Raw genomic sequence first — 26,630 nt, forward strand, 5'->3', positions numbered from 1 at the left:
ATAGAGAGCCTTGGAATAAATAAGTCAAGTAATTTTTGACAAGGGTGCTAGACCATTGTAAGGGGAAAGCACAGTCTTTTCAACAAATTGTCCTGAAATCAGTGGCTATACATATCCTATGTACTGAAGTTAAACCTTTACAATATACAAAAGTTAACGTAAAATGGATGAGAGACCTAAACGTAAGATCTAAAACTATAAAATTCTTAGAAGAAAACATGGAAAATCTTCATGATGTTGGATTTGGCGACGATTTCTTGGATTTGACACCAAAAACACAGGCAACAAAAGAAAAAAGTAGATAAAATGGACTTCATCAAAATTAAAAACTTTTGTACATTACAGGATGTGAAAATTACAACTCACAGGATGGGAGTTTATCTTTGTATTATTTATTAATTATTGTATTTTCCATACAAACAACTGCAAACCTACTTTTGCCCCTCTCTGTACATGGAGTAACATCCTGAACCTATAAAGAATTCCTACAGCTTAACAAGAAAGCAAACAACCCAATTAAAAAAGGGCAAAGGACTTGAATGAACATTTCTGCAGAGATTTACAAATGGCCAATAAGCACATGAAAAGATGCTCAACATCACTAACCTTTAGGGAAATGCAAATCAAGCCTGACCAGGCGGTGGCGCAGTGGATAGAGTGTTGGACTGGGATGTGGAGGACCCAGGTTCGAGACCCCGAGGTCGCCAGCTTGAGCACGGGCTCATCTGGCTTGAGCAAAAACTCACCAGCTTGGACCCAGGGTCGCTGGCTTTAGCAAGGGGTTACTCAGTCTGCTGAAGGCCCGTAGTCAAGGCACATATGAGAAAGCAATCAATGAGCAACTAAGGTGTCGTTACGGAAAAAAACTGATGATTGATGCTTCTCATCTCTCTCCGTACCTATCTGTCTGTCCCTGTCTATCCCTCTGACTCTCTGTCTCTGTAAAAACAAAAAAAAAATTAAATGCAAATCAAAATCACAATGAGATTCTATAATAATTCATACCATTAGGGTGGATATTTTTTTTAAAGGAATCTTACAAATGGTGGTGAGGATATGGAAGTAGGTGGAAAACGAGCTGATGGAATATAACATGGTTCAGCCACTGGGGAAAAGTTTGGCAGTTCCTCAAAGAGTTACACAGTTACCATGTGATCCAGGAATTAAACTCCTAGGTACCTACCCCAAAGCAGGGGTCCCCAAACTACGGCCCGCGGGCCACATGCGGCCCCCTGAGGCCACTTATCTGGCCCCCGCCGCACTTCTGGAAGGGGCACTTCTTTCATTGGTGGTCAGTGAGAGGAGCGTAGTTCCCATTGAAATATTGGCCAGTTTGTTGATTTAAATTTACTTGTTCTTTATTTTAAATATTGTATTTGTTCCCGTTTTGTTTTTTTACTTTAAAATAAGATATGTGCAGTGTGCATAGGAATTTGTTCATAGTTTTTTTTATAGTCCGGCCCTCCAATGGTCTGAGGGACAGTGAACTGGCCCTCTGTGTAAAAAGTTTGGGGACCCCTGCCCCAAAGAGTTGAAAGCAGGGATCAAACAGATACTATGCACCGTTGTTAATAGTAGCATTATTCACAATAGACACAAAGAATAAACAACTCAGTGTTCATCATTAGATCCAACAGCATTTGCTCACTTTCTGTCCCTCGTCAAAAATTTTGGTAATTCTCACAGTATTTCAAACATTTGAATTATTATCATATGTTATAGTAACCTATGATCATTAATTATTTTAACATTTATTTTAATTTGAGAGAGAGGAAGGGAGAGACAGAAACATCTGTTCCTCTATTTGCCCTGACCGGGGATCGAACTAGCAACCTCTGTGCTTTAGGACAACGCTCTAACTAACTGAACTATCCTGCCAGGGCTGTGACTAGTGATCTTTGAAGTCACTATTGTTAATTGTTTTGGGACATCTCGAATTGCACCCATACGAGATAACAAACTCAGCCAGTAAATTCTATTGGAAGAAGATGCCATCTAGAACTTTCATAGCTAGAAAGGAGAAGTCAGTGCCTGGCTTCAACGCTTTAAAGGATAGGCTGACTGTTTTTTAGGGGCTAATGCAGCTGTTGACTTGAAGTTGAAGCCAGTGGTCAGTTACCAATCTGAATATAATGGGGTCCTTAAGAATTATGTTAAATTTACTCTGCCTGTGCTCTGTAATTGGACAACAAAGCCTGGATGACAGCACATCGATTTATATGACTTGCTGAATATTTCAAGCCTGCTGCTGAGACCTGTTGCTCAAAAAATAAGATGCCTTTCAAAATATTACTGCTCATTGGCAGTGCATCTGGTCACTGGAGAGCTCTGATGCAGACGTGCTGTGGGATTGTTTTCTTGCCTGCTAACACAAAACCTATTCCGCAGCCCATGGGTCAAGGAATAATTTCAACTTTCAAGCTGTATTTAGAAATGCGTGTTGTAAGGCTTTATCTGCCATAGATGGTGATCCCGCTGATGGATGTGGGCAAAGTGAATTGAAAACCTTCTAAAAAGGATTCACAACTCTAAATGCCATTAAGGACATTCGTGCCTGACCAGGCAGTGGCACAGTGGATAGAGCGTCGGACTGGGATGCTGAGGACCCAGGTTCAAGACCCCGTGGTCACCAGCTTGAGCACGGGCTCATCTGGCTTGAGCAAAGGGCTCACCAGCTTGGACCCAAGGTCGCTGGCTCCAGCAAGGGGTTGCTCTGTTTGCTGAAGGCCTGTGGTTAAGGCACATATGGGAAAGCAATCAATGAACAACTAAGGTGTCGCAACGAAAAACTGATGATTGATGCTTCTCATCTCTCTCTGTTCTGTCTGTCCCTCTCTCTGACTCTCTCTCTGTTCCTGTTAAAAAAAAAAAAAGACATTCGGAAGATGTCAAAATATCAACATTAACAGGAGTTTGGATGATATTGATTCGACCCCTCATACATGACCTTGGTAGAGGAAGTAACTGCAGATGTGGTAGAAATAGCAAGAGAACTAGGATTAGAAGTGGAGCCTGGGCCTGGCCTGTGGTGGCGCAGTGAGTGGATAAAACGTCGACCTGGACCGCTGAGGTTGCCGGTTCAAAACCTTGGGCTTGCCCAGTCTAGGCACATATGGGAGTTGATGCTTCCTGCTCCTTCCCTCTTCTCTCTCTCTCTCTAAAATGAATAAATAAATAAAAATAATTAACAAAAACAAAAAAAAGAAGTGGAGCCTGAAGATGTGACTGCAATCTCATGATAAAACTTAAGTGGTTGAGAATTTGCTTTTTATGGATGAGCAAACAAACTGGTTTCTCCCTTCCTTCCTTCCTTCCTTCCTTCCTTCCTTCCTTCCTTCCTTCCTTCCTTCCTTCCTTCCTTCCTTCCTTCCTCCCTCCCTCCCTCCCTCCCTCCCTCCCTCCCTCCCTCCCTTCCCTCCCCTCCCCTCCCCTCCCCTCCCTCCCTCCCTCCTTCCCTCTCTTTCTTTTTGTGTGTGAGAGAGACATAGACAGGAAGGGAGAGAGATGAGAAGCATCAACTTGTAGTTGTAGCACTTTAATTGTTCACTGATTGCTTTCTCATATGTGCCTTGACCGGGGGTGGGGGAGAGGGGGTTCCAGCCAAGCCAGTGACCCCTTGCTCAAGCCAGCGATCTTAGGCTCAAGCCAGTGACCATGGGGTCATGTCTGTGATCCCACACTCAAGCCGGCAATCCTGTGCTCAAGCCACTGACCTCAGAGTTTCCAGTGTGGGTCTTCAGCGTCCCCAGGTTGATGCTATATCCATTGCACCACCACCTGGTCAGGCCAAACAAACTGGTTTCTTAAGATGGAATCTACTCCTGGTGAAGATGCTGTGAAGATTGTTGAAATGACAACAAAGGATTTAGAATATAACACAAACTTAGTTGGTGAAGCAGCAACAGGGTCTGAGAGCATTGATTGTAGTTTTGAGAGAAGTTCTGTGGGTAGAGTGCCATCAGACAGCACTGCTGTCTACAGAGAAATTATTCGCGAAAGGAAGGGTCAGTGCAACAAACTTCATTGTTGTTTTATTTTAAGAAATTGCCGCCCTGGCCGGTTGGCTCAGCGGTAGAGCGTCGGCCTAGCGTGCGGAGGACCCAGGTTCGATTCCCGGCCAGGGCACACAGGAGAAGCGCCCATTTGCTTCTCCACCCCTCCGCCGCACCTTTCACTCTGTCTCTCTCTTCCCCTCCCGCAGCCAAGGCTCCATTGGAGCAAAGATGGCCCGGGCGCTGGGGATGGCTCTGTGGCCTCTGCCTCAGGCGCTAGAGTGGCTCTGGTCGCAACATGGTGACACCCAGGATGGGCAGAGCATCGCCCCCTGGTGGGCAGAGCGTCGCCCCCTGGTGGGTGTACCGGGTGGATCCCGGTCGGGCGCATGCGGGAGTCTGTCTGACTGTCTCTCCCTGTTTCCAGCTTCAGAAAAATGCAAAAAAAAAAAAAAAGAAATTGCCAATGCCGCTCCATTTGTCAACAACCGCCAACCCTGATCAGTCGGCAGCTGGCAACATTGAGGTCCCCCACCAGCAAAAGGTTATAACTTGCTGAAGGCTCAGATGATGATAACATTCATTGGTAATAAAGTTTTTGTTAATTATGGTGTGTATATTTTCTAGACATGATGCTGTTGCACACTTAGTAGACTGACTATTGTATAGTGCAAACGTGACCTTTGTACGCACTGGGAAACCACAGATTTCATGTGATGTGCTTTGTTGTGGAATTGGCTGCATTGTGGTGATCTGGACTGAACCTGCAGTATCTCTGAGGTCTGTTTGTGTAGAACATTTATAAATTTAAGACTTTTTTAACAAAAGAATGAGAATTCCAAAGAAGGACTCTGAGCTTAGGACCTTGTCAGACCAAGGGCCCCGCTGTTGTAGTCACTTAAGCTAGAATGTCACTTGTTTTTTCATTCATTCATTCATTCATTCATTCATTCATTCATTCATTCATTTGTTTATATTTTACAGAGACAGAGAGAGAGTCAGAGAGAGGGATAGACAGGGACAGACAGGAACGGAGAGAGATGAGAAGCATCAATCATTAGTTTTTCGTTGTGACACCTTAATTGTTCATTGATTGCTTTCTCATATGTGCCTTGACCGTGGGCTTTCAGCAGACTGAGTGACCCCTTGCTTGAGCCAGTGACCTTGGGTCCAAGCTGGTGAGCTTTGCTCAAACCAGATGAGCCCGCGCTCAAGCTGGCAAACTCGGGGTCTCGAACCTGGGTCTTCCACATCCCAGTCCAACGCTCTATCCACTGCGCCACTGCCTGGTCAGGCTCACTTGCTCTTTGTGGTCTTTTATTCTTTAATCTCTTAGGACATGCTATCTTCTGGAATTGCTGTGAGCAGCTGCCTGTGAAACTTACCTTGGATGGTTAGACAGGAAAGAAGCTAGAGATTTCATTAAGAAGGATGGAGCAGCCTGACCAGGCGGTGGTGCAGTGGATAGAGTGTCGGACTGGGACCCAGAAGACCCAGGTTCAAAACCCCAAGGTCACTCGCTTGAGCCCAAGGTCGCTGGCTTGAACAAAGGGTTACTGGGTCTGCTGTAACCCCCCAGTCAAGGCTCATAAGAGAAAGTAATCAATAAACAACTAAGGTTCTGCATTGAAGAATTGATGCTTCTCATCTCTCTCCCTTCCTATCCATCCCTCTCTGTACCTCTCTCTGTCTCTCTCTATCTCTGTCACACACAAAAAAGAAGGATGGAATGTTCACTTCACCTTCAGAGTGGGGGATAAAAGATGATTATTTCCATTATCTCGGGCTGTTTTGCCTTAGCTTCTCTTTGGTTGTAAGAAACAAATTTGCTTCGTTTACCTTAGAGATTTATTATAAAGAGTATATCTTAATTAGCCTTGGCGACATTGTTGCAGACACTAGAGGGACTGTGGTGTTATCTTTTTTGTCCTCTATCTAGTTCATGTTACCAAACTCTAATGTTTCCACCATTTTGATGAGTCAGCTTATCTCTTTATACTCCAACTTTGTTTCTCTGTTGACTATATAAACTCTCTAATTCATTCTCTGATTTCTCTTAGCTTCATACTTTTTATTTTTTTATTTTTTTTTATTTTTCTGAAGCTGGAAACGGGGAGAGACAGTCAGGCAGACTCCCGCATGCGCCCTACTGGGATCCACCTGGCACGCCCACCAGGGGGCGACGCTCTGCCCACCAGGGGGTGATGCTCTGTCCCTCCGGGGCGTCGCTCTGTTGCTACCAGAGCCACTCTAGCACCTAGGGCAGAGGCCAAGGAGCCATCCCCAGCGCCCGGGCCATCTTTGCTCCAATGGAGCCTCGGCTACGGGAGGGGAAGAGAGAGACAGAGAGGAAGGAGAGGGGGAGGGGTGGAGAAGCAGATGGGCGCCTCTCCTGTGTGCCCTGGCCGGGAATTGAACCCGGGACTTTTGCACGCCAGGCCGACGCTCTACCACTGAGCCAACTGGCCAGGGCTAGCTTCATACTTCTTTTTTTTTTTATTTTTTTTTTTTATTCATTTTAGAAAGGAGAGAGAGAGAGGAGAGAGAGAGAGAGAGAGAAGGGGGGAGGAGCAGGAAGCATCAACTCCCATATGTGCCTTGACCAGGCAAGCCCAGGGTTTCGAACCGGCGACCTCAGCATTTCCAGGTCGACGCTTTATCCACTGCGCCACCACAGGTCAGGCAGCTTCATACTTCTTAACAGAGGATTAGATTGGATTGTCTGGTCATTGTCCAGTTGGGTAAAGTTCTCATGAGTTACTCCAGTCCCCTTTGAAGGCCTTCGGTTCAGAAGCTGATTTCTGGTCATGTCATTTGTAACCAGAGCTTCGGTGTCTCAGCATCTAAATCACAGTGATCATGCCACGTATGTCTGTGGTCCTTCTCCTCAGAGGGAGCGAGTGTGGCCTCTGTAGATATGTAGAACACCGTGTATTACTCTGTATTAATGGTCACTGGGAGCTTTCAGATGAGGGGTAAATAGAAAGTACTTCACAGGCAGGGGATTTCCTGCCTCCCTAAGGAGTAGCTCAGGGTTCTTGTTCTACAGCCTTTTGGAGAAGTGAATGTTTCAGAAACTAACAGCTGATTTTTATTTGATTTTTAAGGCTATTATTGTAATTATTGAAATCTTACTAAATAAGGCAGAAAGGATCAAAATGTATATTGGGATGTATACATGTGGCTGAACCATTAAATCTGATGACCCAAAGGGAAAGAGGGGACTGTTGGGTCATGCAGTCCAACTAATGTAAAAGGAGTTGGAAACAGCCTCGAGGTTTAAGTGTTCCTGGACATTTTCTTTATCTGACACAGTTGATCAGGATCCACAGATGTTTTTATGTATGACGGCCTTCTTTGGGGATGGCATACCCTTCTAGGGGCCAAGTAGCTGACAAGTGACATTTTTTAGGTGATCAATGTACTTACTTGATCTTCTCCTCAAGAAAATCAATTAAGACATTTTGAGGCCTTGAAAAATAGTTTCTGATGTTTGCTGGAACACAGAGAGTCAGATGCTAGTTCTGAAAGGGATTACCCACAAATAGCATATCTGGATTCCATTAGTAGCTTCCTTTAACTTAGCTTTATGAAAATCTCCATGTTATCCTGTTTCCCACCTTACTAAAGGCTGATGAAACTCCCCGCTGGAGAGGAGTCACTGGGTTAGATATGCGGCTGATACAGAAGGAATGGTCTCCCAGTGGTTGGTAACTGTAAGCAGGGGGTGTTGCCGCATCCTAAATGGGAAGGTACCAGGAGAAGAAATTGGACCCTATTGAATCCATCAAGAGTGCCTGTGCCAGGTTTGAAGCCTAGAGGAGAGAGGAGGGGGGGGGATGGATGATGAGAAGCCTAGAGGAGAGAGGAGGGGGGGATGGATGATGAGAAGCCTAGAGGAGAGAGGAGGGGGGGATGGATGATGAGAAGCCTAGAGGAGAGAGGAGGGGGGGGATGGATGATGAGAAGCCTAGAGGAGAGAGGAGGGGGGGATGGATGATGAGAAGCCTAGAGGAGAGAGGAGGGGGGGGATGGATGATGAGAAGCCTAGAGGAGAGAGGAGGGGGGGATGGATGATGAGAAGCCTAGAGGAGAGAGGAGGGGGGGGATGGATGATGAGAAGCCTAGAGGAGAGAGGAGGGGGAGATGGATGATGAGAAGCCTAGAGGAGAGGGGGGGGGATGGATGATGAGAAGCCTAGAGGAGAGAAGAGGGGTGGGGGGGGATGGATGATGAGAAGCCTAGAGGAGAGAGGAGGGGTGGGGGGGGATGGATGATGAGAAGCCTAGAGGAGAGAGGAGGGGGGGGATGGATGATGAGAAGCCTAGAGAAGAGAGGAGGGGGGGATGGATGATGAGAAGCCTAGAGGAGAGGGGAGGGGTGGGGGGGATGGATGATGAGAAGCCTAGAGGAGAGAGGAGGGGTGGGGGGGATGGATGATGAGAAGCCTAGAGGAGAGAGGAGGGGTGGGGGGGGATGGATGATGAGAAGCCTAGAGGAGAGAGGAGGGGTGGGGGGGATGGATGATGAGAAGCCTAGAGGAGAGAGGAGGGGGGGGATGGATGATGAGAAGCCTAGAGAAGAGAGGAGGGGGGGATGGATGATGAGAAGCCTAGAGGAGAGGGGAGGAGTGGGGGGGATGGATGATGAGAAGCCTAGAGGAGAGAGGAGGGGTGGGGGGGATGGATGATGAGAAGCCTAGAGGAGAGAGGAGGGGTGGGGGGGGATGGATGATGAGAAGCCTAGAGGAGAGAGGAGGGGTGGGGGGGGGATGGATGATGAGAATCCTAGAGGAGAGAGGAGGGGGGGGTGGATGATGAGAAGCCTAGAGAAGAGAGGAGGGGGGGATGGATGATGAGAAGCCTAGAGGAGAGGGGAGGGATGGGGGGGGATGGATGATGAGAAGCCTAGAGGAGAGAGGAGGGGTGGGGGGGATGGATGATGAGAAGCCTAGAGGAGAGGGGAGGGGTGGGGGGGATGGATGATGAGAAGGGGGCCCTTTTGGGGCTGAAGGGTAGTGTTGGAAGGATTTCACTGGGGAACAATTTTTTTTTCATTTTCTGTTGCATGAGGTTTTAGAACTTTTTTCTATATATTTCTGCATCACTGATGCCAAATCTGAAATCCATTTTTTGGTGCATGCTCTAGTTTTTATGCAATTTTAATTTCTTTTTTTTTACAGTTAATGGCATGCATTGGTTTTTAAATTGGAGTTAAAGGGCAACGATTCTTGGATTGAACATAACCACAAAGCAATTAATGTTTTACAAACATCACTTTTACATAATTGTAGTTGTTTTTCAATGTAAAAAATTATCTGATAAAAACACCCTCTTATTTTGTTTTAAAACTGAATCATGGCTTCTTCGAGTAGGTGTAAATATAAGAATAGTCCTGACACCTTCTGTTACATATGTGCCTGTTACACACTTCAATGTCAAAGGCACAATATTTCATCATTTGTGACACGTGCATATATTGCCTATTTTCAAGTTCTCCTTGGCGATCAAGACAAGAATTGGGCTCTTCATATTGTGTGCCATAATTGTGAGGAAATGCTTCGTGACTGGACAAAAGGAAAACACAAATGATGCCTTTTGGTATTCCCATGGTTTGGCGTGAACCTAAGGACCACAGCAGTGACTGTTATTTCTGTCTGATCCATACAAAGGGTATCAGCAAGAAAAAACGGCATATGTTCGCATATCCTAAGATTCCTTCAGCAATACTACCTATCCCACACTCTGAGACACTCCTGGTTCCAGTTTTCAATGGTTTTATTTCTTCTAAGGACAAAAAAAGTGAACATGGTGATCAAGTGTATTTTGATAAGATGCATGAGGACATGGTTGTAGAATCTGAAGGGTCATCTTCTGATGCCAAGCAGTCATTAACCCCTCAGCAGTTTAGCCAACCCGAATTGAATGACTTATTAAGAGATTTGGGCCTATCAAAGAAAGCAGCTGAGTTATTAGCCTTCAGCCTTCAAGAAAAGAATGTACTTCACCGGTCAGCTAAACTATCCCATTTCAGGAAGCATGAACAAATTTTTGTGTTCCTTTTTTCTGAAGACAAACACTTTGTTTACTGTCATGATATCAGTAGTCTTCTCAGCCAGCTAGGTGTTACCACTTACAGTTCAACAGAATGGCGGCTATTTCTTGACAGCTCTAAACGGAGTCTGAAATGTGTTCTTTTACACAATGGTAATGTTTAGGCAAGACCTGTGGTGGCGCAGTGGACAATGGTAATGTTTATGCAGTGGTTCCAATTGGTTATTCAACTCATCTGCAAGAAGATTATAATGACATAAAAATTGTCCTCGACTTTCTGAAATATGAAGAGCATTACTGGATCATTTGTGTGGATCTTAAAATGGTAAATTTCCTGCTAGGGCAACAGAGAAGTTTCACGAAGTATCCTTGCTTTCTGTGTTTGTGGGACAGCCGAGGTCGGGAGAAACACTGGACACAGAAGGAGTGGCCGAAACGTGAAGCTCTGGAAGTAGGGATACAAAATATTGTGAATGAACCTTTAAGTTAATCAAGACAGGATCATTTTTCCCCCACTTCACATCAAACTTGGCTTAATGAGCAGTTTGTTCAGGCTTTGAATAGAGAAAGTGAATGCTTTCAACATATTATTTCTGTTTTTCCTGCCTTATCTTTCAAGAAGATAAAAGCAGGTGTATTCTATGGACCTCAAACTCGAACCCTCATACGTGACAAAGAATTTGCCAGGAAGATGAATAAGGAGGAGAAAGCAGCATGGCAGTCTTTTGTGGCAGTTACAAAGAACTTCCTTGGCAACAAAAATGCAGAAAACTATGAACTTCTGGTTCAAAGGATGCTGTTGGTTTTTTGCGACATTGGATGTAACAGGGTTAAGATTCACTTCCTGAACAGCCACATTGATAAATTTCCCGAAAATCTTAGAGCTCTTAGTGATGAGCAGGGAGAACGCTTTCACCAAGATCTGAAGATGATGAAGAGCATTATCAGGGGCGATGGGACAGAAATATGATGACAGACTACTGCTGGAGCATCAAATGAGATTGTCCTCAACAAGTACACAAACGCAAGAGCTATAAGCGCAAATTTTTGCCTGAATAGAATTTAAATAAGTTTTGTGCAAATTTTATGATTAAAATAAGTGTTTTAATATGTTCTATTTTGAAATTGTAGACAAATTCTGATGCAGTCATATCTTTTAGTGTATTTACTGCATTATATAGATTATATTCCCAAGAAGACATTCTACTTCATTATGTTAAACTAAATGTTGAAAATTTTACAATAACATGAAAACCTAAAATCTTGAATTGCAAAAAAACTGTAGCTTATAGAGAAAAACTCGGATTTGAGATCAGCACACTCGAATTAGGTAAGAACAAGTGTTTTTGTGGCTGCAACAAAAATTTTCTTAACAATGACTAAGCAAGAAGGAGATTCTTAGAGAAGAGTCTTTACAGTCTAGGAGGCTCTATTCTGAGGCAAAGAAGGAAAGTGAGTTCTCAGAACTCTTCTCTTGGGTTCTTCCAGTGAAGGTCAGACTAAGAGAAAGCAGTTGGCTTGCTGTATCTAAGAGGCTTTATTTTGGAATACAATATTTTCCATTCTTTGTGGTTAGTGATTGTAGCCAAAGTAGAAGGGAAAAATCTGACCTCAGTCTGAAGATTCTTTGCTGTTTCGGAGTCACATTGTCACTGCTTTTAGCTTTCAGCTTTCTTTTTCTTTCTTTTAGGCTGCTTGATAGGGGCTGTGAACCTCAAATCCAGCAACCGAACCCCAGTGGTACAGGAATTTGAAAGTAAGTACCAGGGAGATTGTGTCTTAGGAGAATGGGCACCATCTAATGGCCATTCAGGGCTCTTGCAGTCAACTCAAGACAAACATACACGTACTGTACACAGTCTGCCAAAGAGATGTCCCCGTGAGTGGCGGTGGCTGCTCAGCAGGGTGTCTGGTGTGCAGGGTTGTCAGTGAGCCCTGTTCAGCAGCCGCCAGGGGCCTCTGCAGGCTTTATACCGGCTCAAGTCTGGTTCTGGTTCTGGCTTGTGCTTACACAGCAAAGAAAGCCCTTATGCACAGGTGGAGTATTAAGGAGAATGTCTACTCTATTTAGTGAAGGTTTTTGCTAATCATCTTTATTTTTTGTGTGGTTAAAGTTAATCTTTTCTTAAAGTCTCTTGGAGCCTGAAGATAGCTAGGTTTTTAATCTGCATGAAAGACCTCTCTAAAACTAGCGATAGCTTGCATGGTCTGGATATAGAACTGAACCTGAGATTGTTCTACGTTCACTGAGGCTTCCTTTTATTTTTTCTTTGCTCATAGGTGTGGAGCTGTCTTGTATCATTACAGATTCACAGACAAATGACCCCAGGATTGAATGGAAGAAAATTCAGAATGCTCAAACCACTTATGTGTTTTTTGACAACAAAATACAAGGTATGATTCTGTAGTCCTCTCCTTTGTATAGAAGGCCCAGGAATGTGCTTGTGGCCAGAGACTGTTCTTTCCCTGACAGGTCCTGCCTCTGTAGCCTGGGTTGGTTTTTTGTTTTGTTTTGTTTTGCCTCTAAGTATGGAAAATTCGAGCACGTGAAGGTAATGAGAATAGCATACTGAACCTCCCTGACCCTGTCACCCAGCTTCAACAAGTATCAACTCATTAGTTAGGATTTTAATCTTTTCAAAATACCTTTATGAAGTATCAGAGGGCCATGTTTTATCATGGTCCGTGACATTAGTGGTACAGGTGCAGTGCGTGGGTCAGGGGGCTCACGGGGAACAGGAGACAACAGGGCTGGGTGGGCATTTACTGTGTGTGGGCGCACCTCATCGAGAGAGCTCTTGCTAGACCAGAGGTCAGAACAGGGTGCTCTCAGATAACAAGTATTTCATTTTATAAAAATTTTCTATTGATTTGAGAGAGGAAGGAAGAGAAAGTGGGTGGGAGGCATCAACTTGTTCCACTTAGTTGTCCATTTAGTTGTGCACTCACTGATTGCTTCTCATGTGCCCTGACCGGATATTGAACCTGAGATCTCGGTGTGCTGGGACAGTGCTTTATCCAGTGAGACACCTGGCCAGGGCTCAGATTACGGGGCAGGACAGGTGGTCACGAAAGGCTTCCCACTAGAGGCTTGTAGGCAGAGATGTGAAGATAAGCTAGTTAGCTAGGCAAGCTGGTGAGGCGTGGAGTGAGGAAGCAGGTTGAGCAGGAAGGAATGTGCTGTAGAAAGGTGTAGAAGCACATGGTAGCTTGGCTTAGAGGCTGCAAGGACTCCACCATAGCTGGGGCTTAGGAAAGGGGAGTAGAGACTGCAGGTGAAGTTGAGAGGTATGCCAGGGCCAGATCAGGAGCAGTGAATGCCCAGTGAGAATGAACAGTATCTTGGAGATGGGCAAAACTTGAGCAGGGGTACCGGTTCAGAGCCCTTGTAGAGTCCAGGAGGGGGCTGCTGGTGGTCTGAACTAAGGGCGAGACAGTGGAGAGAGATTAAAGAAGAGGGATTGCTGGGAGTTAGCTGTGATGAGGGAGGAAGAGGAAGGAATGATGTGACGTGATGAAGTGGGACAAGACCATCAGTCTGGCAGCAGGAGGAGTAAACTTGAGATACACATGCAGGGAATGTATAGATGGCTGGCTTCAGCATTCTCAGAAATGTTGATAGTTGAGGTTTCAGAGATGAAGAGATTTTGTGGAAACAACCTACACTCATGGTCTTTCTGCTTTGGGTCCTCAGTATCATCCAGAGTTCTAGGCTCTTAAAAATGGTTTTGTTTTACCCGCCCCGGCTGGTTGGCTTAGTGGTAGAGCATCGGCCTGGCATGCAGGGGTCCTGGGTTCGATTCCCCGCCAGGGCACACAGGAGAAGCGCCCATCTGCTTCTCCACCCCTCCCCCTCTCCTTCCTCTCTGTCTCTCTCTTCTCCCGCAGCGAGGCTCCATTGGAGCAAAAGATGGCCTGGGCGCTGGGGATGGCTCCTTGGCCTCTGCCCCAGATGCTAGAGTGGCTCTGGTCGCGACGGAGCGACGCCCCCTGGTGGGCGTGCCAGGTGGATCCCGGTCGGGCGCATGCAGGAGTCTGTCTGACTGTCTCTCCCTGTTTCCAGCTTCGGGGGAAAAAAAAATGGTTTTGTTTTCCCACCAGTGTCCTTCCTGATGTCTCATTTTTTAAGAGATAAAAATGTTATTATTCTCAGAAAACATCCGTTTTCTCTGGTAACTTATGCTGTGTCTGATGAGCCCTGTACATGCAGTTTTACTTTGTTATTAATTTTTTCATGTTTGATTATGTCCTTTGCAATGTCCTTCTTTTTTTTTCTTTTTCCGAAGCTGGAAATGGGGAGGCAGTCAGACAGACTCCCGCATGCGCCCGCCCGGGATCCACCTGGCACGCCCACCAGGGGGCGATGCTCTGCCTATCTGGGGCGTCACTCTGTTGCAACCAGAGCCATTCCAGCTCCTGAGGCAGAGACCACAGAGCCATCCTCAGCGCCCTGGCCAACTTTGCTCCAGTGGAGCCTTGGCTGAGGGAGGGGAAGAGAGAGACAGAGAGGAAGGAGAGGGGGAGGGGTGGAGAAGCAGATGGGCGCTTCTCCTGTGTGCCCTGGCTGGGAATCGAACCCGAGACTCCTGCACGCCAGGCTGACGCTCTACCACTGAGCCAACTGGCCAGGGCCTCATGCAGTTTTGAACACCAGAGAAACCAAATGGGATTTTTTCCTGAAAACTTCCTGTTTCTGGGAATTGCACTTTCCTCTTAGCTGACAGGGTGGGGGAGTATTTCCCACACACAACGTGAGGGCTGGAGGAAGACTTGAATCTACTCTGTCTTGCCTTGCCCCAGCACAGGACTACACCATCAGCGTCCTGATGGGTTTGGGTATCACTTCGTACATGTGTAAATTCTGATCCTCTCTTAATGGCCACTGGATAACAAACCTTCCTATTAGAAAAGCCTTTAGAAATGTTTGTCCTCTATCATAAGAGTTTGCTGTTTTTATTATATTATGGTAAATTCTTTTCAGTAAACAGCAGGTTTAGTGATAATTAGTTTCTTCTTTTTTATGTCATTTTTTCTAACTCCTTATTTGTTATTCTTCAAGTTCTTTTTGCTTCTTTGAAAGTGTTACATTGTGTATTTATGCTTTGAACATTTTAAAAACTGAGATTTTTATATAGCTTAAAAGTCATTCTTTTACAGTCTATACTTCAAAAAAACACACACATAAGAAAAAAATAAAGTATATATTTAGTGGTTGTTAGTATAATCAGCAAAGATGTGCAACCATCATTACTGTCAAATTCCAGAACATTTCCATCAGCCCAAGAAAGCAAGCCCAGACGCACTAGCAGCCCTTCTCCATCTCCTCTGCCCGACCCACCGCCTGGCAACACTAATCTACTTCATCTCTGTGGAGTTGCCTGTCCCGGACACTTATATCAACAAACCATACAATATGCGGTGCTTTGTGACTGACGTCTTTCATTGAGCATATTGTTTTCAAGGTTCACCTATGTTGTGGCATGCGTCAGTGCTTTGTTTTATAAAATATGGATCAATAATGTTTCATGTAGACAGGCCACATTTTTAAAATCCAGTTGTCAGTTGATGGACATTTGGGTTATTTTCACTTTTTGGCTGTTATCAATAATGCTGCTACACATGTTCATGTCCAGGTGTTTGTGTGGACACAAGTTTTCATTTCTTGGGGGTAAATGACCAAGAGTGCAATTGCTAGGTCATATCATAGTGGCATTGTATAGTTTTTTTTGTTTTGTTTTTTAAGAAACTGCCAAACTTTTCCAAAGAGGCTGTACCATTTTATATTCCTTCAGCAATTTACTTCCCTACATCCTCAAGAACACTTGTAATTGTTCATCTTTTTTTAAAAATGATTTTATTTATTTATTCTTTTGTATTTTTCTGAAGTGAGAAGCAGGGAGACAGAGAGACAGACTCCTGCATTTGCCTGACCAGGATCCACCTGGCAAGCCCACTAGGGGGCAGTGCTCTGTTCATCTGGGCAGCTGCTCTGTTGTGACTGGAGCCATTCTAGTACCTGAGGTGAAGGTCCTGGAGCCATCCTCAGCGCCTGGGGCCAACTTTGCTCTAGTGGAGCTATGGCTGCGGGAGGGGAAAAGAGATAGATAGAGAGAAAGAAGAAAGGGAAGGGTAGAGAAGCAGATGGGCGCTTCTCCTGTGTGCCCTGACCAGGAATCGAACCCGGGACTTCCACACACTAGGCCAATGCTCTACCACTGAGCCAACTGGCCAGGGCTTATTTATTGATTTTAAGAGAAAGGAAAGAGAGAGAGAAAGGGATCTGGAGGGAGTAGTAGGAAGCAGCAGCTCATTGTTGCTTCTCTTATGTCCCTTGATCGGGCAAGGGAGTTTTGAACTGGCAATCTCAGCATTACAGGTCAACACTTGATCTACTCTGCTATTACAGGTCAGGCCATCTTTTTGATTCTAGCCATCCTAGTGGGTGTGAAAATAACTTGTGTGTGTATGTGCTTGTTCCTTTGATTTCATGTGTAAGAAATAATTGCCTAATCTAAGGTCATAACAATTAGTCTTTTTTTTTCCTAAGAGGTTCATAGATTTAGCTCTTCAGTAAGATCTTTGATGTATATGGTGTGAGGTAGGATTCCAACTTCATTCTTTTGCATGTGGCTATCCAGTTGTTCTAGCACCATTTGTGGCATGCTGGGGGTTTATTTAATGCCATTTGTTTGATTTGTTTTTGGTCTTTAGTGGGCATCCCTGCTAAGAATGATGACAAGGAAATAAGGTCCACACTTTAAAAACAGACACGTGTAATGAGTCCTCTTTCCACCAGGTGCTGTTCCGGTGCTTGGTGTCCTCTGAGGGTTTACCTCCATTACAAAGGGACAGAAATAGAAGCCAGTCTGTAGTCTTCTTACTGAGGCATCAGATGCTGGCCCCATAAGCCACCTTCTTCAGGGGGCAGAGATTTTTTTTTTTTTTTTGTATTTTTCTGAAGCTGGAAACAGGGAGAGACAGTCAGACAGACTCCCGCATGCGCCTGACCGGGATCCACCCGGCATGCCCACCAGGGGCATCGCTCTGCCCACCAGGGGGCAATGCTCTGCCCCTCCGGGGCGTCGCTCTGCCACGACCAGAGTCACTCTAGCGCCTGGGGCAGAGGCCAAGGAGCCATCCCCAGCGCCCGGGCCATCTTTGCTCCAATGGAGCCTTGGCTGCGGGAGGGGAAGAGAGAGACAGAGAGGAAGGAGGGGGTGGGGGTGGAGAAGCAAATGGGCGCTTCTCCTATGTGCCTTGGCCGGGAATCGAAGCCGGGTCCCCCGCACACCAGGCCGACGCTCTACCGCTGAGCCAACCGGCCAGGGCAATTTTTAAAGAGTCTTTTAGTGCTGTGTCTTCTTTCCTATAGGTGACTTGGCTGGTCGTGCAGAGATGTTGGGAAAAACCTCTCTAAAGATCTGGAATGTGACCCGAACAGATTCAGCTCTTTATCGCTGTGAGGTGGTGGCTCGAAACGACCGCAAAGAAATGGACGAGATTGTTATCGAATTGACTGTGCAAGGTAGGAGCTCATGTCCAGCTAAAATATGTTCCCCTTTCAGGGCTCATGAATCTGTGTATAGGGGGGGAAAAGATCAACTCTTCCTTTTTTCTTTCTATAGCTTTGTCTCTTAGGGGGGAGGCAGGACTTTGAGACCTGAGATGGCTTGAGTTGGGTAGAAAGAGAGAAGGGAAGTGAAGCTTCTGCCACTTCCCCACACCAGCTGTAGGAGGTGCTCCTCCGGGAGACAGAGGCCTTAGAAACATGCTGTTGGGATATTCTGGGGGCAGGGTGAGCTACAAGGACATATTTCAGGCGGCCTATCACAGTCTGAAGGTGTGACAATAGGATGGCAATGGTGCAGAATCCTTTGTCTGACTTTCTTGTTTGGGGAGCTGATTTATTGCGGACTTTGATAAGAGTTCAGCTATGTTGCGGATTTTAAACACCAACCTGTATTTCTCCTACAGTGAAGCCACTGCCTCCAGTGTGCAGAGTACCCAAGTCCGTGCCTGTAGGCAAGATGGCAACGCTGTACTGCCAGGAGAAGGAGGGCTACCCCCCGCCTCATTACAGCTGGTACCGCAATGACATACCCCTGCCGAAGGACTCCAGAGCCATCCCCAGATTTCAGAATTCTTCTTTCCTCTTAAACTCTGAAACAGGCACTCTGGTAAGATCTCTACTGAGAGATGAGGATGGAAACATCTTTGCTGGGGTGAGGGCAACCTATTGTGGAAGAGCAGTTATTAGGAGAGATAATGAGACTTTAAGATGGGAGCTAAAAATCTGTATCAAAGATTCTGCAGGAAAAGGGTCCTAATTTGAATAACCAACTGTAAAGTTCATGAGACAATGGAGAGATTTGATTATGGGATGGATATTTGATAATTAAGGTAGTGTTAATTGCTTTAAGCATGATAATGGTATTGTAGTTATGATGAAAAAAATCCCTATCTTTTTGGGATACATATTAAAGTATCTGTGGATAAAATGTGTCTGGGATTTGGTTCAAAATAATCCAGGAGTCTTGGTGGGAAGAGGTGAGGGGGTCAAAGACGAGACCAGGTTGGTTGTAACAGAGGACACTGTCCCCGCAGCAGATCACTGAGGCTCTGCTACGTCTTGGTCCCCTGAATGTGGTCTAACGACATGGAGTAACCAGCCGGGTGATACGATAGGAGCCTCTGATGTGTATTGCTGAAGTGTTTGAGGAATAATCACTCTCAAGAGTCCCTTTACCTGAATAAAGTTAAGCTCAGCATCTTATTCTGGATGTTGCTAGGTTTGACATCTCCATATACCAAAGGGGATGTATTGTTCAGGGGCTCCTGGACAAGAGTGCCAGGAGAAAGTGTCCGGACAGAGCTTAACAGTGACATGGACACCGGAGGAAGCCAGGAGTGGACGGGCAGACGTTTACCATGTCCTGGACTTAGCATGTGGGCAGGGGGAAGCCTCCTCGGCCCCTTCCCCTTAGAGCTCTGCCTGTTGATTGGGCCCATTGCTTCCTTGCGATTTCCTGCCCAGGTTTTCAGCGCTGTTCACAAGGACGACTCCGGGCAGTACTACTGCATCGCTTCCAACGATGCGGGCTCAGCCAGGTGTGAGGAGCAGGAGATGGAAGTCTGTGAGTTCTTTTTTGAAACAATTTCCTTTGAAGACTGGCAAGTGACTAGGACATTTTAAATTTAGTATTAGACCATCAGTTTAGACAACTGTTTTGCTTTCTTCTGTAGATGACTGGATCCACCCAAATCTGCTTGGGCACATTGAGGAGGAAGATGAGAGTTCTGAGTAACAGCTAAATGACTAATAAGTGATCCTTGCCATATGTTTATCTCCTCCAAATAGACTTTCTAGAGCCTTTTGGTATTGGGAACATGGCTAATTATGTAACTTATAACTGAGTTTAATGAACTCCATTTCTTAGTAATTGATAAAGACATAAGGTTGTGTAGTCTTCAGAAATTTATCTAGTTATAACCATTTTGAAGTAAGCTGAAACGGTGTCAGCTCCAGTAATTTCCTGTTCTGTGATGACGCTGTCTCTACGGAATTGGTCCCAAAGGGGCGGGGTGGAGCCAGAACAGGGCAGAGGGTGCATGGCAGAAATACTTGGGGACTCTGAGTCCCTCCCCACTACGTGCAGCCACCCCTCGAGCAGTCTTTTCCAAACTTGCTCCATCATGAGAATCCTTTGGGACCACTGCTTCATTCAGATCCCAGGGCCTCTCCCACACACATGGAAGCAGTCTCCAGGGGAGGTCAGGAAATGTCTGTGTGCGACGTAGCTTTCCAGGGGACTCTTCTCATCTGTCTTATTCGGGAAGCTCTGCTCTAGGGTCGGGGAAAGATTCCTTGGCTTTGCGCAAGACCTGTTGACTCCCTAGGGATGGAGCCTGGGCATTGATGATTTAAAATAAAAAATTTCAAGGTGATTTTTAAGTGTACTCATATTGAGAACCATTTCACTAGGGGAAGTGAGAACTTTAGCAACTTCCTTTTGTTGCTATATCCCCTGCACACTTCCCATTGTTAATTTGCAGAGGGAAACATTCCCTAGGACGCTCACCCTGAACGTGACTGAGGACCTTAGCCCACTATCCAGAAATGAGAAAGGGAGTCAAAGGGTTTGCACTAAGGGGCTGTAGCTACAAGGCCAGGCATCCAGGGGAGTGAAAGGCCATATTCTCATCTTGTGTATTTTTACTGCTTGAAACTAGCTCTCTTTCCCCCCCTAAATAACCCACAGCAAAGGGAAGCCCTGAAAATTGGGATTTTTTCTTCCTTAAGACTGCTGGTTCCTAATTCTCTCTTTAAAGTGTATCCATTTCCTCCATTAATAATACTTTCAGGGATGTAGCGAGAAGATTTCTCTAAGGCTAGGCCCTTTACTACATACAGTATTAAGTGTGACAGCATTTGAACTGGAGAGGTCTCAGTATTTTCTGCATGTGAGGTCAGGGACTATGATGTCCTGTGTGTTCTGAGAGAGTTTTCACTGCGTTCTGCTGGGGGAGGTGTGAGGGCAGAGGGGGGACACTGCAGGACACAGGCAGGGAGGAGGCACAGTGGGTTCAGGGGCTTCTGTAAGAGCGGGTAGTGGGTAACTTCTCTTCCCCAACTTCCTTTAAAGATGACCTGAACATTGGTGGAATTATCGGAGGGGTCCTGGTTGTCCTGACCGTACTGGCCCTGATAACCGTGGGCATCTGCTGTGCATACAGACGTGGTTACTTCAACAATAAACAGAATGAGGAAAGGTGAGCCTGTCTTTTGCGGGAGAAAAAATGAAGTCCAAGTTGGCATGAATATAACCAGTAATCACTGCACTACTCTCCTATCTCGCAGTTACAAGAATCCAGGGAAGCCGGATGGAGTTAACTACATCAGGACAGACGAGGAGGTACGGAGTGAGGGAACCGGGCAGGTATCACTTAGGAAACGTAGAAATTGAGGTGTTTCCTACCAGGGAAAATGACATTCCTCCTTGGAAGCCAAGTGGATCCTGTAGGAAAAAATTTCCAAATTACATTCTAGAACCTGCCTTCATTAACTCTTCACAGTAACATGTCCATGCTAATGACATTTACAGTTCCAAGTTCTTGATTTTACTTGCAAAGAATGATTAATTTGATTTGTTTTGCCAGTTTCTTCTTCAGGGAAATGGTGTGTTCGACTTGACTGCCATTTTTCCTTTCGCCCCTCTCCCACTAGGCCCCGAGAGACAGAGGATGGCTGTGTTCTAACTTTGTGTTGGCCTTGCAGGGTGACTTCAGACACAAGTCATCATTTGTGATCTGAGATGTGACTGTGGCTGAGAGCACATGCCAATACCTCTGCTAGAAACTTCTATAGAGAGCAGCTCGGACTGAGGTGCACTTGGACAGAGCTACACACTCGTGCACAAGCTTCTTGTTCTGGCCAAAGTTGACCGCTACTCCTTTCTTACTCTTAACAAGCCACGTGGATAAAAGAATTTTCCTCAAGATGGGCACACAGGGACAAGAATTGGAATGAGTTCACTGAGGCTGACTCCCAGTCTGTGTCTGGCTTGGCTCTCACCCAACTGTTAGAGTGAATTTGAACCTCTTGCTCACAGACTCTGCTGGGTACTGTGGGCCCAGGAAGCCAGTTCACTTGCCACTTGCTGTCATCAGCCAGGGTGAGCACCATGTGAGGGTGACGAGGGAGTTGTCACGCTGGCAGCATGGGGCTTGGAGGCGTGAGTCCCAGCAGGAAGCCATGCAGCTGGAGTCTGCATCAGTAAATCCAGAAAGGAGGCGTTGTATGCAAGGACCTGGCCTCACCTGGCCTCACCCTGCACCATCTCTTCTGCAAGGCTTTGTCCATCAGTGTGGTAGCATCTGTCTTGGAGAATCTTTTTGGATCAGCATTTTATAAAAACCAAAATCAGAGAGCTTGTTGGAAGAAGGGGCCTTCTTACCTGTAGGGAACCCTGCTTCATGGGGGTTTCAGGGGTTAATTTAAGGAGAACCTCCATCTTAGCCTAATGTGAAATGGTACTAAATGCTCCACTTTTCCGCGGGTGTTTTATAGAATTTTACATTCTAAATTTTTGCTAAACATGTATTTTGGCTACCGAAAATTTCTATTTAAACTGTAAATATGTTGTCATACAATGTTAAATAACCTATTTTTTTTTTTAAGAAAAAGAAGTTCAACTTACGGTAGGAGTTCCAGGCTACTTGTGTTACATTGGCAGATGTCAGTATTCAGAGTATCTTAACTCAGGGACTCCTCTCCAGGAGGCTCTGGAACCTTCCTTTTCCACATGGGCTGTAGCATTGTTCACAAAAGAACTTGTGCCATCGATAAGTCAGACCATTGTTGCTTAGGAAACCTTTAAAATTTCCATTTAAGTAATGTCAAAATCTACTTGTCATCTCTCAAAAAGAAACATGAGGAGCCTAGAACTGCCTCTTCCTTGGATTACTAAACTGCCTATGGCCAAAGAACACAGAGAAGCTGTTAAGACATATGTGTGCAAAGCATGTCAGTCAGCTTCCGGGATTGAGTCCTACGCCTGTGAGAGGGAGTGGGTGCTGGCTAGTGACTTCTGAGGCTAGACCACACGTCCACTCCCACCCTTCAAGTCCAACTGCGGCTCTGCGTGCTGATTAGCTTTAATATGTGGTTCATGTACACAGGCACTTGGCTCAGCCCAGGACAGTTCTAAGGCGTCGCTTCAGGCAGGGTGGGTCTGCTCTGTGGCTCCCCAGCCTCGGGGGCTGTGGGCCACAGCTGCTTGGTTGTGGACAGCTCGTGAAACAAAAGCTACTGCTATTTGGTTTTCAAATTCATTTAATGTATTTGTGTAGTTCATAAGACTGTCCAGGACCAAAGGCGGTTTTGAACCAGTCTGTCAACTATATAATCTTTTCAAAGGAAACGAATTCCACCATTCCCCTTTGCCATGGAGAAAGCGCCAGACACCGCCGGTCGGTCTGCCTTCACGGGAGACTGTTATGTGGTGGCGCTCGGCCGGCAGGGGCCGAAGCAAAGTGCCTGAATCAAAGGCAGTTTTCTAACTTTGATTTTAAAGTTTTTATTTACCCAAGACAGTGCTCACTTTATGGGGGATGTGGGAACGTTGAAAGGCCTTTGTTCTTCCAGAGCAGATGTCACGTGGCTGTGCTGACTCGTGATGGGAAGTGACTGGAGCGAGGAGCTTCTCAGAGCAGCACCTTGGGTTCCCTGAGTGCGTAGTGGATAGTTTTTATATAGAACATAGTCATCTTGAGATTAAATTTTATTATCTTAACTTTTTATACTTGGAGGTTTTAAAATTGAAGACTTGAGACCTGTGTTGGCTTTTCTAAGTGATGTGAAATGCATTGCTGTGGGTCATTGACAGCAGTTGGCAACTTTTCATAATTGCTTGATGGTACCTGTCTTCTTTTGCAGTTGTCTCGAATCCTTAGAATTAGGACTGTCCCTCATCTTCCTCTTCCTGGGAGAAAAGGATAGCTTCTGCTTTCTCTAATTGTTGGGAATTCACCCGCTGGCCTTGATCTTGGCTGTCACAGTGGTGGGACGGCCTCGTCACCTCCCTCCTTGTGCCCTGAAACCTACCTTTAGTACCACGTGAACTGGGTCTGACAGGAGAAGGGAAATGGGAAGTCTGGGAAGCAGTTGCCTATTACAGTGAGATAGACAGAAAGGACCCGAGGCCTGTACTGGCTGTGTGGCTTCTGGCGTGACTGTCGCTGTACATAGAGGTGGCAGACTTGGACTAACACACCTGTAAGTTGGTATTTGTTAAACCTCATTTATAAAAGCTTTTAAAAAAAATCTTTGCCTCATTGTTTTCTTATTTCTTCTCATGTTGGCTCTGTCCTTTCCTCCTAGCACACTGTCTAGGTAAGTATACCTAGGGGCTGCCCCCACCGCTGCGTGAGTTGGAAGTAAGCGTGTTCACTCGAGAGCAGTTCTGTGACAAGTCCAATGACAAATTCACATGCGTCAGAGTTCACATATGGGAGCGCAGTGGGCATTCTACCCTCAGCTCCAACCACAAACTTTGTATGAGAAGCACTGTCACAGTACCCTGCACTTCTGCTCTAGTTCTGGGATTAACAAGTGGGCATTCTCAGTGAAAACACAAGCATACATGTTTTAAGGTTACCTGGAGCTGCCGACAGAAGAGACTAAGGTCACCCCCATTGGGGAGCAGTCCTTAGCAGACTATCAACACAAATTGACATTAGTGCCAATTAGGGGAAGGGAAATGAAGCAGTTTTTCATAAACAGGACTATATCTATACACTTAGAGGGGACGTCTATTGTTAGGAAGCAGACAGTGTTGGGATGAAGGGAGAGGACACTGAACCTTAAAAACAAACTCATTTTTTTCCCTAACAGGAAAGATTTTTTTATTAAATATTTTATGTAAATTGAGTGCCAATAAAAGCCCTGTTCTAAAGGTACAAAACTTCCACTGCAACAGAATACTAGGCTGTATTTATGTTTAACCTTTATTATTATTTTAGAAAGCTGTACACTCTTTTAAAAATGTGCAGTTCATAAATAAGAAAATATTACAATAAAAATCTTGTCTTAGGTATGGGAGATTTCTATGAAGAAAACTGAAACCAGCTAACAGAGGTTGGCTTTATACAAGGAAAGCAGGCATGTGTTCCTTCAGGACCAGAATACAGCTCATCAGAGTGGGCCTGACACTTTCAAATGGAGGAAAGTTAAAATATTAAATAGCTGAGGCATTTCTCTATTATATTACAATCTTACCACATATTTCAAAAGAAATTTAAAAGCTTGGCCAGCTATACGGGTGAACAATTAGCGCTGGAATCACATAATGAAAGCACCCCCAGGGGTGAGGGGAGTGCCGTGTCCGCCTTCCCACGGGCAGGATACCTTCCCCGATAGCCCCTCGGCCACTCTGTTCAGTTGGCTGTTTTCAGGGGGGTCTTTCGGAGTGACCTGCGGCTGGAGATTGGGTTGTTTTTGTTTCCGGCTGGTGACTTCACGTTCCACTGCTGAGGCTGCGGAGGCCTAGGGAGAGGACAGTCAGTCATTCTGGAACTGAGAGAAATAGCTGACAAAACTACCGCAAAGGAAACTCGCGCTGAACTTACGGTTTATCAGGCAATGATAAACATAAAATGTTGCCTTGATTCGGGGCTTCCATTTGCTCTGAAAGAGTCAAACACAAAAAATCAGATTTCCCAGAACTCCATCCAGGTTGGCTAATGTATGTGACAGGAAGGGTACTTGCCTTTGGCTGCAAAGGGCGTCTGGGGTGTGCCTATGTAGCTGACTCCGGCTTCAAACGTGACATTAGCCATGGTCCCTGGGTCAAGGGAGAACAGCAGGGTTAATGAAAAGCCATGAGACAAACACCAAATGCAGTCACCTGAGCAAGGTCAGTTATGGCATTCCTGCCGCGGTTTCGTTCAACCTTTGTCAGTGACAGCCGCTGTCAAGTCCAGCTGCCCCACTGACCACACTTCAATTTATCTGACCTTTTTGTATGACTTTCATCTTCCTTCTTCATGTGGTGGCCTCCTGGCTCCCTTTCTCGAACCCCTCCCCTCAGACTGCTACTGCCTGAGCACCCACCGTGTTTTCAGTTCCTGCCTATGTGCCAGCAACCCCGCCTGCCCAGCAGAGCTCCCTCCCGAGCCTGCATTTCCTCTTGTCCCCTCGCTCCTCTGTGCACATCGGTCAGGCTCTCCCCGAGCTGGAGATGCCAGGCGTCCGAGCTCCTGCCCACATCTAGCGGCAACATCGCCTGTCCCTGCACCTCCCAGTTCCGCATCCTCCCCTGCCTCTGAGCCTCCACTTGTCTCACCCCGACCCACCACCCGCGGCTTCCCTTCCTCCATCCAGTCCACCCTCATGAGGCGGGAGAGCACAGTGCAGGGCACTGGCTCTGGTTTGAATTCTTGCCCTGTGTCTTTCCTTTGTGGGGATGACTAAGAACCTCACGTTTCTTTGCCTCTAAAATGAGATACAAATGTACTGACCTTGGGAGCTGCAGGATTAAAGCAGCCATTCATGGTAAGCTTTTAACACAGTACTTTGTACAAGGTAAGTGCTAAAGCTATGTTAGCAACTACTGTGATTTATTAGCTACTGTCCCCTATGTCTTATTTACCCCCATTACTTAAGAGGCAATTTTTTGTTTAAAGATCTGGTAAGGTTACTGCCCTGCTCAAGTATCCTGAAGGCTTAGTAATAAGAGGGCCAAAAATGGAGCCTCTGTGCAGCCTGGCCCAACCACCTTCCCAAAGCCCAGCCGCACACACGCTGCAGGTTGCAGTATGTGATGACTATTCTCCGTCTACACAGCAGGCCTGGAGTGCCCTCCCTGCCCCAGCCACAGCATGCCGTTCCTTCTGTGAGCAGCACAGCTCCCACTCGTGTCCCTTCCCCTGGAACCTCCCCAGGAGCGCCGACCAGACCTCTCCAGTCCAGGCAGCATGCCCCTCAGTGCGTCCGCAGTGCTGTGTGCCTGCTACTCAAGCCATGGTAACAGATGGTGGCAGAGAACTGCATTTTCAGCCCTGCCACTCAGCTCAGTTCCTGATTCTG

The 26,630-nt window shown here is 46.0% G+C and overlaps 2 protein-coding genes across 2 annotated transcripts in view; one reads left to right on the forward strand and one right to left on the reverse strand.

Annotated features, from left to right (window-relative positions):
- Nucleotides 1-23,860, forward strand: part of JAM3 (junctional adhesion molecule 3) — a 63,883-nt gene extending 40,023 nt beyond the window's left edge. The window contains exons 2-9 of the mRNA XM_066259770.1: nt 11,736-11,801; nt 12,326-12,439; nt 17,418-17,570; nt 18,020-18,222; nt 19,080-19,179; nt 20,689-20,815; nt 20,904-20,958; nt 21,321-23,860. Coding sequence (XP_066115867.1) covers nt 11,736-11,801; nt 12,326-12,439; nt 17,418-17,570; nt 18,020-18,222; nt 19,080-19,179; nt 20,689-20,815; nt 20,904-20,958; nt 21,321-21,356 — 854 coding nt within the window. The 3' untranslated portion in view covers nt 21,357-23,860. The remainder of the gene's footprint in view (nt 1-11,735; nt 11,802-12,325; nt 12,440-17,417; nt 17,571-18,019; nt 18,223-19,079; nt 19,180-20,688; nt 20,816-20,903; nt 20,959-21,320) is intronic.
- A 679-nt stretch (nt 23,861-24,539) lies between these two features.
- NCAPD3 (non-SMC condensin II complex subunit D3) overlaps nt 24,540-26,630 on the reverse strand; it is a 54,819-nt gene continuing 52,728 nt past the window's right edge. The window contains exons 33-35 of the mRNA XM_066259772.1: nt 25,312-25,386; nt 25,172-25,229; nt 24,540-25,088 (exon numbers count right to left, since the gene is read on the reverse strand). Coding sequence (XP_066115869.1) covers nt 24,980-25,088; nt 25,172-25,229; nt 25,312-25,386 — 242 coding nt within the window. The 3' untranslated portion in view covers nt 24,540-24,979. The remainder of the gene's footprint in view (nt 25,089-25,171; nt 25,230-25,311; nt 25,387-26,630) is intronic.

The sequence above is a fragment of the Saccopteryx bilineata genome, chromosome 2 (assembly GCF_036850765.1).
Source record: "Saccopteryx bilineata isolate mSacBil1 chromosome 2, mSacBil1_pri_phased_curated, whole genome shotgun sequence".
NCBI classification, from domain to species: Eukaryota; Metazoa; Chordata; class Mammalia; order Chiroptera; family Emballonuridae; genus Saccopteryx; species Saccopteryx bilineata.